At 31.8% G+C, this 11,440-nt stretch overlaps 1 protein-coding gene across 1 annotated transcript; it reads right to left on the bottom strand.

The window, feature by feature from the left end:
- Positions 1 to 687: 687 nt before the first annotated feature.
- LOC132734600 (uncharacterized) lies at positions 688 to 11,035 on the bottom strand. The gene is made up of 8 exons (XM_060721376.1): positions 10,835 to 11,035; positions 9,858 to 10,016; positions 9,172 to 9,300; positions 6,320 to 6,411; positions 2,727 to 2,838; positions 2,162 to 2,249; positions 1,524 to 1,636; positions 688 to 796 (listed from the first exon to the last, which is right to left on the bottom strand). The coding sequence occupies exons 1-8, from the start codon at positions 11,012 to 11,014 to the stop codon at positions 716 to 718; spliced, it is 954 nt and encodes a 317-aa protein (XP_060577359.1). The 5' UTR covers positions 11,015 to 11,035; the 3' UTR covers positions 688 to 715.
- Between the last annotated feature and the right edge of the window lie 405 nt (positions 11,036 to 11,440).

Raw genomic sequence — 11,440 nt, 5'->3', positions numbered from 1 at the left:
CAAATAATAGCTGAACATGACAGCATGCTTGACTCGTCTCAGTGACTGATAGTAACAGAACAGTCCAGCAAAATTAGTAGATTTCTTTTTATTTTCAATCCCATTCAGAATTGTCAAAAAATAATTTCATAATCATGCCATAATTCTTTATTTTTTTATTTTCTCCGCATTTTTGTTTATGAGAAATCTAGAACACATGCTATTACTAATACCTTATTCACAGGGTTATGATTATTTTTCATTTGCTTTAAAAAAAAAAATTAATATTTTACAATCTAAATTTTAACTGGAGTCTGTGTTACATGGTATACTGTACATGTACTATGATGACTAATGACCTAATATTAATAATAAAAATCTTGTCTCTGAAACAATGTGTAACAACACAACAGATTTTTTTCTTCTTAATCTTGCCAATAATTCCTTAAATAAAAATTTGCCTTAGCAGCCTATAAGACTTTTCAACATACATGTACATGAAGTGTTAAGTCAGGTTTAGATCCATGTAACTGTTTTCCCATTCTTTCTTAATCTAGCTTGTGTATAAAGTTATGTCTGCAAGTTATTTCAACATAAAAAATTTAGTAAATTATTAGGTAAAGTGTCAAATAATTCAGCTGCTTTCTAGTTTCTTAAACTAGTCCTGATGAAACTAGTCCAGGTGTGTAAAGTGTTGCCTTAATTAAAGCTGTTTCAACATGTTGTATTGCCCGGTTTAATATTTGTCTGAAAATGGATTTCCACCAATCTCATGTTCCAACTCCATTACAATGTGAGTCACTACACTAGAATATGCCTGAAAAATATCATAAAAAGTACATTCTAACTTTTCCGCATAGTGTAAATAATTTACATCAAAGTTTGAAAACATCCTCCCTCCCCACATAAACAACACACACACACACATAAACAAAGCATAGCAAATCCAGTAGTCTTAAGATTTTCAGGTTTTATTTTAGTATGAGAAAAGGTATAAATTTATGAATTTATTTTCTTTATAATTATCTTTGATGCATTATAATTTATCCCAATTATGCATTATCCTCTAAATTAAGTTTTAACACATTGTATTTGATTTAAAGTTGATGAGTTGACACTTCTTCCATAGTTAGAAGGTTGTAGTTGGCAGCTCTTTGGTTTGCTCAAAGCAAAAAATTATAGTATTAGAATTATTGTTAGATAAGAGAGCAGTGTAGTGAATGTGTCTTCTTCTACTTAGGAATCGGGAGCTTGAGCTCTAAAAGGGCAACAATCATAACTATGTCCTCAGACACTGGTACTGGTTAATTCAAGGAAGCAAACTCCATAGTGGTTAAATAGGCTTCAAGCTCTTTTGACTTTTGATATTTTAAAAATGGAGATAAACTTATTGTTCAAAACTGGTCCCATTATGGTTGATCAATACAAACTATGTTAGGAAATAAAGAATTCTTAAATATCTTTTTCAGCATCAATTAGTATTGTACTGATTTTCTATAAATATGTACAAAAGCCACATTTTCTACAACATATCAATAACATACCTTGGAAGATGAGCTAGCCATGAATCTAATATAGACACCTGTGACAACAGCCTCGTTCACTGTGTACTTCAGGGGACTCACACTACAAATACAATCTGTGTCGTATCTTTCTCCTGTAATAATATAACATGTTTATTATAACAATGATTATAAAAAATATCTGACAGGTTATATGGCCCTATATAAATGGTTGTTTGGAAATAGCCATTTGGATTATATTGCAAACAACCATTTATATACGGCCATATAACCAGCAGTTACTTCCCCTAATCAGTTCAGGAACCACTGCCACCACAAGTAAAATTTGGCCATCACTTAGTCTATTTTATATCACTTTTAATCTTATAAGTACATGTAATATGTTCTATCACTTTAGATTTATTTCATTTTATTATTATTCTCAACAAACAATAAGTGAAAAATGAATGTAATAATTTTCATTTTGAAATATTAACTAAAGTATTTAAATGGCCCCCAATTTTAGTCACATAACATACATGTACCTACCATTGAGTGAGGTATATGAATATTATGATGGCAGTGGTTAACGTAGTAAGGCATGATGTATCCAGTGGGAGGAGTCTGGATGAATCCATTATGCAAATTAAAAATGTTAAAGAATAAAACATTATACAAACCTATAGACTGCTTCTTCCCTAATATTCTAGTTAAATTTGAGGCAGCTGATTTCATCTTGTCCCCGAGAATAATACAGCACCCTATCACCTGAAATAATCACATCAAATTATTTAAACAAATTAAAACTCCATGCCTTCTGATAATTGACTCTTACCATGCTAAATATCTTAAATGGACTTGCCCATCTTTCAATATGGACAAAAACCATTTATCTTTTTTAGTGAAAATTTCAAAAAAAGTACTGACCAAACAGTGCAGCCCATGATCAGATGGCACAGAAAATCTGGCTGGACTTGGTCTGCACTGGTTACATGAATACATCCTGTCACAGACAGGAAGCTTAAGATTCTATAAATTTTTACTGAAAAACAATTTAAAAATGTTTTAGAAATTATGCATAAATCCGAACATGTAATTGCATGTTTTATGTGTGACTTAAATGCAACCCAAAATATATCCTCTGATCCTGCAATCAGTCTCCATATGACAAGTTCTTTTCACGAGTTATACAATATACAGAATAAACAAAGAAGGAAATTGAATGTGCATGAAATGTTATCATACCTGCATGGATTTTACAGCATTTTGTATAGAGACAGGTCCAGTATCACACAGTAGATAGTTGTCACGATATACCAGTTTATCGTCTATATACACATCTGTCTTGTTCTGATAACTGATTTAAATGAAGAAACATTTTATCCCTATCAGTGCTATTTCACATTATATGTTATTTTGGTTTTGGAGTGATATATGTGGATATATTACCTGTTAAGATTTTATATCACCCGAGCCGTTATATCACTTCAAAACCAAAATAATAATTTTATTACCCTTCCCCTGCCGAGTTTGGACGATTTTTTTAAAAATCATTGCTGTTTCAAATGAAACGTCGAAATAAGATTCCCTTTAGGGTACCTCTTCGTCACAACATGACGTCACATAAATACATGACGTATTTTTCCCGTACCTAACGAATGTAAACAAGAGAAAAGGAGTAGTCTATTGAACGCTCTTTTTTGTAATTAATATCAAGCTTTGACAAGGTCATATTTGTTTTCAATACTGATGGTAATATGTATCATTACTCTACTTTGGGAAATATTTATCATTTGACAGTTAAAAAGTGCTTTTAAATCGGAATTTACACCGCGTAAAATCGAACCGTACGCGCATCACCTCAGCGCATGTTGTTTACAACGTTGGGTACCCAACGGGGAAATTTAGTGTGTATATTACCCGTCTGGCCCGGTTATATTAATTTCTTTCTGGTGATCAATATCCAATCAAAAAGGCGGAAAAAATCTGGAAGGGTAATAAACCAGTTTATCATCTATATACACATCTGTCTGATTCTGATAACTGAATAAAGAAACATTTTAACGCTATCAGTGCTATTTCTCATATACAAATATTGTGTATAAATTAACTCATTTGCTGCTGAGAATTAACATTGTTTGAATAAATAAACATGTGAAATTTTTAATCCTATCTCATTACAGACATAAAGTATAATTATTAATTGCTGCGAGAATTATAAATGTAAATTTATTTATTTATTTCTTAATTGTTTTTGTATTTGCCTGGAACATTTCTATGAATTACAGGAATTAATAACTAGAACAGATGCTTATTTTTCACTTTTTGTAAATAAATTTTATAAAACCTATACTTTTGTAGAAGAAAATTCCATAAAAAGGAGAAAGTCTTTACACATATTAAATTAAAACAAGAAACATGGCAATGCCATGAAAGCAGGTTTTCAATTATCACCATTGTAGATAAATATGTTGAAGTTGAAATACAAATACAAACAACAAACAATGTAACTATATGCAATGTAAATCATGAATAATGTAGGAGGAATTGCACACAGAAGAATTGTTCACTATAAACATGTATTCTGTATAAGGGAAAAAAACAAAGGGCCATAATTAGGTCAAAAATAATCCAATCACAAAGCCCCGACACTATGCACCAGGGCACTTGATGACAAAGCTTCTGTAAAAGTTAGAACAAAATCCATTGAGAAATGTAGGAGTTGAGCATAGAAGAAATTGTTCATTATATATTCTGTATAAGGAAAAAAAACAAAGGGCCATAATTAGGTCAAATATTATGCAATCACAAATCCCGACAATATGCGCCAGGGCACTTGATAAAAAAGCTTCTGTGAAAGTTTGGTCAAAATATGTTGAGAAATGTAGGAGTTGCGCACAGAAGAATTGTTCACTATATATTCTGTATAAGGAAACAAGAGGGCCATGATGGCCCTGAGGTCGCTCACCTGTATATAGCCCCCCCCCCCCCCGGGCCAATTTTTACCCAAGGGCTTTTATTTGTTTATTTGAACAGACTTGGTAGACACCCATAAGAAGATGTTTCATGCTAAAAATCTAAGTTCTAGCTCATTGGGCTTTTTAAAAGAAGATTTTTTAAGTTTTTACTATACACAGTATAGTTAAAAACAATGACACCCCTGGGGCGGGGCCAGTTTTGACCCTTGGGCTTTTATTTGAACAAACTTTGTAGATATTTACTAAAAGATGTTTCATGCTTAATATCTAAACTCTAGCTATTCGGGTTTTTTTCAAAGAAGATTTTTAAGTTTTTGCTATACACAAAAAAGGAAAATCAATGACCCCCGGGGCCGGGCCAATTTTGACCCTGGGGCTTTTATTTGAACAAACTTTGTAGACACTGATTAGAAGATGTTTCATGCTTAATATCTAAACTCTAGCTATATGGGATTTTTCAACGAAGATTTTTAAGTTTTTGCCATACACATATAAGGAAAATCAATGACCCCCTGGGGCCGGGCCAATTTTGACCCCAGGGCTTTTATTTGAACAAATTTGGTAGAAACCCATTAGAACATGTTTCATGCTAAATATCTTAGCTCTAGCTCTTTGGGTTCTTTAAAAGAAGATTGTTTAGGTTTTTACTATATGCATATAGGGAAAATCAATGACCCCCTGGGGCCGGGCCAATTTTGACCCCAGGGCTTCTATTTGAAGAAACTTGGTAGACACTCACTAGAAGATGTTTCATGCCAAATATCTTAGCTCTAGCTCTTTGGGTTCTTTAAAAGAAGATTTTTTAAAGTTTTTACAATATGCATATAGGGAAAATCTATGACCCCCTGGGGCGGGGCCAATTTTGACCCCAGGGCTTTTATTTGAATACACTTGGTAGACACTCACTAGAAGATGTTTCATGCTTAATATCTTAGCTCTAGCTCTTTGGGTTCTTTAAAAGAAGATTTTTTAAGTTTTTACTATATGCATATTGGGAAAATCAATGACCCCCTGGGTCGGGGCTAATTTTGACCCCAGGGCTTTTATTTGAACAAACTTGGTAGACATTCACTAGAAGATGTTTCATGCCAAATATCTAAGCTCTAGCTCTTAGGTTCTTTAAAAGAAGATATTTAAAGATTTTTCTTTCGGTTGCCATGGCAACCAGAGTTCTGCATAGAATTAAATTCTTTGAACAATTTTTAAAGGTGACCACCAAAGGAACATTCCTGTGAAGTTTGGATGAAATTGGCTCAGTGGTTTATGAGGAGATGTCATTTAAAGCAAAAGTTTACGGACGGACGGACGACGGACGGACGCCGGACGGACGGAAAGCGATCACAAAAGCTCACACTGTCACTTTGTGACAGGTGAGCTAAAAAAACAAAGGGACATAATTAGGTCAAATATTATCCAATCACAAAACCCTGACAATATGTGCAAGGGCACTTAATTACAAAGCTTGTGTGAAAGTTTGGTCAAAATCCATTGAGAAATGTAGGAGGAGTTGGGCACAGAAGAAATGGTTCACTATAAATTCTATATAAGGAAAAAAAACAAAGGGCCATAATTAGGTCAAATATTATCCAATCATAAAACCCCGACAATATGCGCCAGGGCACTTGATGACAAAGCTTCTGTGAAAGTTTCGTCAAAATCCATTGAGAAATGTAGGAGGAGTTGCGCACAGAAGAAATTGTTTACGCCCGCCCGCCCATCCGCCCGCCGACATACCTCAATCTAATAACCAGTTTTTTCCTTCGGAAAACCTGGTTAAAAACATTGTCTTCAAACAACTTTCAGTATATTATTTAACCAAACATTTCTTTTTCTCCAAATAAGAATCAAGTAAAGTATCACCTTTTAAGTTGCCACAGTTCATCTAAAGCCACTCTTCCTCCAATCAACCAATCCAGATAAACTAGGTTACCTCCACTGTTCATTCTAAATTCCTGGTTAATTACAAAAAATATAGTATATTAACCAATTTTATATTTCAAATACATGTACATGTACTAGTATCACAGTGTCTTTTCTAGGAGGGGGGATTCACTCATATATATTTTTGAGAATCCCCCCCCCCCCCCCTATTTTTTTTTCAGAGGCAGGGGAAATTTTACGAAAAGAAAGAAGGAAAAAGATCACAAATGTAATAAACTCTCCTTCTTTTTTTTAAAAATCCCCCCCCCCCTGTTTTTTTTTTAATTCTAGAATAGACACTGAGTATCATTAACTGCTACTAATATTGAACTAAATATTTAAAAAAAATCTATTTAATGTTATGTAATTTGAAAAAGATTTTTTTTCAAACCTTATGCTAAGAGCTTCCTACTGAATTTGTTCTATATCTAAGCACATTGAGAAGGTCTCTTTTATATTTTTCTGCACACACAAAGAGTGCTTCCCCTTTATAATTGTCTTAACATGCAGTGACTCCTGTTCATGATGATTTGAATATAGAGTAGTTTCCCTTTATGATTATCTGAACACATTGAGTTCTTTTCCTTTATAATTATCTAAACATACAAATTAGTTCCCATTTAATTGATTGTTCCACCAATTCTTTTGTAGCATAAATTGTTATAAAATATGACAAGGAAAACAAGTTCCCTACTTCCAGTCTTTCAATCATTTACCAGACAGGGGAGTACCTTGGCTTATTTTGAGCATACCCAAATTACAGTCCCTTGTTACTACCAGGTATTCAGGGGAAATATGAGAGATGAAATGTCATTAAAAATTTATCCTTATCTATAGTTATGAAAATAATATTAAGTATTGAATTGATTATTTACCTCTATTGTAATCAAGATGGTTAACATTTTTTTCTCTTTTTTTTTTCTTTTTCAATATCCTAAACATGAGATATAATCAAGGAAAATATTGCTTCAAAAATATTTACCATAAGAAAAAACTGGCCAATGATCTCTATTTTAATTAAGATGTTTACAACAAATTTTCGTTTCATTTTTTTTTTTTTTTTTTTTTTTTTTTTTTTTTTAACTTAACATACCTAAACATGAGATAAAATCAAGGAAAATATCACTTATCTGTATGACCATAAAAATAACACAACAGTTTAAATGCTTAAGTGTAACAATAATCTATAGCATCAAAACCACACATAAAATTTATTAATACGCGATCATTTAGGTCCCTAAAAATAATAATTTTAGAAGTGCATAATATGTCAATATGAGAGAATAATTGTTTTTAACAATTTTTCCTCAACTTTACTCTTTAAAATTCATCCGATATATTTTAGTTATATTATTACACAGTTAAAATTAATGCCTGACTAGTCCAGCAGAATTTTTGCAAAACCTTAGAAAAAAAGATAAATAACATAGGATTTTGTATTGCATACAAATATTTACAAATAAACAGGCAAAGTACGGTTTATTTAAAACAAGAGTGGAAACATATTTCAGTTTTGTAAAAAGTTTAAAATGAGGAAAATAGGGAAGAACATTCCCTCATATGGCTATACACTGTTCTTATTATAATTTTATCTCTGTTCTGTATGTATGTAAAGATGAGACTATGATAAAATACATAATAGATGTCATTGTTTGTAGAAATATGCAATTCATTTCTATACTATAAGTTTAAATAGCTTGCTATAGTGATGTATCTTGTAAATTTTCTATTTTAAGGGACTTCAATTAGACAAAAAAATGTTTATTTACAATAAAAGTTGAGTTCAGTTTGTGATGATAGTTGTGGGCAATTGTTTGCTGCTAAGATCAGATTTACAGGACCCCAAACTATTCTACACAATTTCAAATGAATGTAAGATGAAATGAATGTGACAGACTCATACATTGACAAACAATTACAGGATTAAATATGAAAAAGGCTGACTCAGATTCCCTTGTACTACAAAAGATACAGGCAAGACATAAATTTGTATACATAAAGTTCAGTGAAGTTTATAAGCATTATAACATTAACTATTCAAAGCAAAGGCCTACTCTATCTGAAAGAAAATGAAAATTTTCAAAATAGTGTAACACATCTTTACATTTTGTACGTCATTCCGTGGGCTCTGTAGAGGGGCCAAACATTTTGTTTTCTAAGTTTTAAAAATGCTTATCCTTGATAAAATCCGCATAGGGTGGTATAATTGAATTTTTATGGTAATTCAAACATTACCTACTTAAAAAATTGATTATTTGTATTAGAAAGAAAAAAACACAATAGAAAATTTCTCACTAAAATTTCTTCCAGTTGATATACCCAATGAATAAATACGAGTATATGTGCTTTACATACCTTTGATTGTATGAACATATATATGACAAAAGTTACGTTGTAAGCATACCTATGGAATCAATATGCAGCTATGCAACTATAGATCAGTCTACATCAATTTTTTTTATTTTTCACGTCATTTTTTAAATTTTATTCTCAAAAACTCTGTTCGTTTAATACGCCTGTGCGTATTAGTGTATCGGCAGGTATGCCAAATGAAAGGGTTATGGATCATATTTAAGTCCTGCCATAATTTGCCAAAAGTATGTGCCCTTGAGGATGAATGTTTTTTGACCATTGAAAGCAATAATGACCATTGCATTGAAAATCAAACTTAACTGTTAGATATACCTAAGATTAGGCATGCAGGCACATTTCTAATAGTTTACTATGTGATAACCAGAAGTATAAAATATCACAGAAAAACCTTATTTTATAATTTTATCAGCTATCTTTACCTGAGTTTGGATAAAGTTTGAATCTTTATAGCACACAACAGGGTCAGAGAGTACACAGAGTAGTCCCCCTTGATCTACTGCTCCTGAAGTTATTTGATGTGTTTGTAAGCCGTCTTCACAATGGTACACCTACAAACAAAAATCTCTTAAAGTGGCATGCTTCCGGATTCATGCTTATTTTCATGAGCAATCCATATAAATTACAAAACAGAGGTCAAAATATGCAAAAATGGCCCTTGATACATTAGTAACAAAGTAGAAATATGGTGATTAACACTAGAAATTTATCATTAGTCGAACATAACATGTAAATTATTATTTGAAAAATGAATCTTTTTATTTTTCTAAAAAACCTAGTATATTTTTCTCAAGTTTGATTTTCTTAAAATATTTTATCTGGAGGCATGCAGCTTTAACTGTTATTACACTTTCCTTAGCAAATTCAATCTTTTGAAAGTCCCCCCCCCCCTCCTGCCAACAAACCAGAGTTTTGATTTCTTATAATTTATTTCCTTGATATGGATAGACCTTAGTTTAGTATTCGAAGTGGCTTTAATTTTAAGAAAATATTAGAATTTCATTCACTCTTCAGCATACAAGTCATGAAGCTGAACATAAATAATTACAAGAAATTTAGTGGCTTATGACCATATAACACACACAAGTGAAAATTGTCATGCTTGTACCTTGGTAGATTCTTGTCCTGTTATGAGAGCTGCACACTGTTTCTTCACATGAAAATTCATCTGAATATTGTCACCACCGACTAATCCCCCTCCAAATGTAATGGGATATACCCAAATACAATTATTGTTGCTGGCATAAGCTGGAATCATTAATTTCAGCTGGAAGAATTTGATAAATAATTATCATTAATAAAGAATTATATGTATAATCATGTAAACATGAAGTTAGCAAAACACATTAATGTAAATTTAACAATTGATAACTAACCAAGAATTTACTATATTATATAATATATGTGAAAATATTTACTTGATACATCACCTTGTTGTTCTTTTTTCTTATAACTTAATGTATGTTGTTCAAGTAAACGTCAATGGTGACAGATTTGTGACATAGACAGTTTTCCAATTAGCGGAACAAATTAATGCAGTAAACCAGTGACTTATAAAATACAGACTTTATCTACATAACTTTTTTTTATGACAAAACTGTAAATCTGTAAATTGACTGTATTACATTATGATAGGGCGGGGTTTTAAAATCACACTAACACAGTACAAGTCATATGGCGATTTTCCAGCTTTACTGTACATTATTCAGGCACAAACTGGCATTTGAGTAGAACCACCAACCTTCAGTAAGCTAGCTGGATAGCTTACTCATGTGAAGAATCCAAAGATGCTGGCATGGCTTGAACCTACAGCAGTGAGAAAACATCATGAAAGTATTCTTTAAGTACCCCGGTAACTGTGCAAAAATTTCCCAATTATAGATGCAGGGGCTGTTCTATAAAATAGTACTGGGGTGAAAGTTCAAAAACAAATTAAAAGTGTGACTTTGATGATGTGATCTCATTTTTCAAGATGTTAAATCATTATTTTCAAAAATTAAAATGCACATTTTCAAAAATTAAACTGCCTATTTTCAAAAATTAAAATGCCCAACAGTAAAAGAAATTAAATACTTGAACACTTACTGGGTATGTATTTTTCAGAGTGGTAATGGAAGATTTAGCGTATTCATTTTCTGTTGGATTTCCATCTTTCTCAACAAATGTTTCTATAACTAGATGTGCCGATCCAGGAGTTTTCTTCATTTTGGTTGTAGCTTCAAGTGAACTTTCACTTTCATCATCACATCCAAATGTCTTTGTCATTCCCTGAGTTCTAATATTAAACAAACTAGCATTGTGTGGTGTGTGTAAGCAAATAATATATTAGAGCAAGGAAATAAAGAAAAATAAATTAAAATTTCGATTTACATACTATTCATAATTTTATTTCAAGTAAATTTCTTTGTTATCCTTTGCCAAAATTTCCATTTTACAAAGTATTCTTTATTTTTAAGAAATTTAAATTTCATATCTTTAGGGCTTTTGACATCAATTGAGTTCCTTTTAAAATTAAGATCTACCGTAAATCCCAATTTAACACCCCCACCCTAATTAATGCCCCACCCACTTTTGAAAACCACAGGTATAATTTAAACTAAGAAAATAACTGAAAATAAAGAAACTCTCTGACCATTTTCGCTATTTATATACAATATCATTCCATTTATGAAAATATCCCTGAATCAAAAC

The sequence above is a fragment of the Ruditapes philippinarum genome, unplaced genomic scaffold (assembly GCF_026571515.1).
Source record: "Ruditapes philippinarum isolate M1 unplaced genomic scaffold, ASM2657151v2 ctg6432_1_1_1_1, whole genome shotgun sequence".
Classification (NCBI taxonomy): domain Eukaryota; kingdom Metazoa; phylum Mollusca; class Bivalvia; order Venerida; family Veneridae; genus Ruditapes; species Ruditapes philippinarum.
This window is presented reverse-complemented; position numbering and strand designations above follow the sequence as displayed.

Excerpts from the sequence above, each read along its gene's own strand:
- LOC132734600 (XM_060721376.1), bottom strand. The coding sequence starts at position 11,014 with ATGACAAAGACATTTGGATGTGATGATGAAAGTGAAAGTTCACTTGAA. Across the intron at positions 2,839-6,319 it reads GAACTGTGGCAACTTAAAAG|TTATCAGAACAAGACAGATG; the intron begins GTGATACTTTAC and ends CATTTAAATCAG. Across the intron at positions 1,637-2,161 it reads AGGGAAGAAGCAGTCTATAG|GAGAAAGATACGACACAGAT; the intron begins GTTTGTATAATG and ends ATATTATTACAG.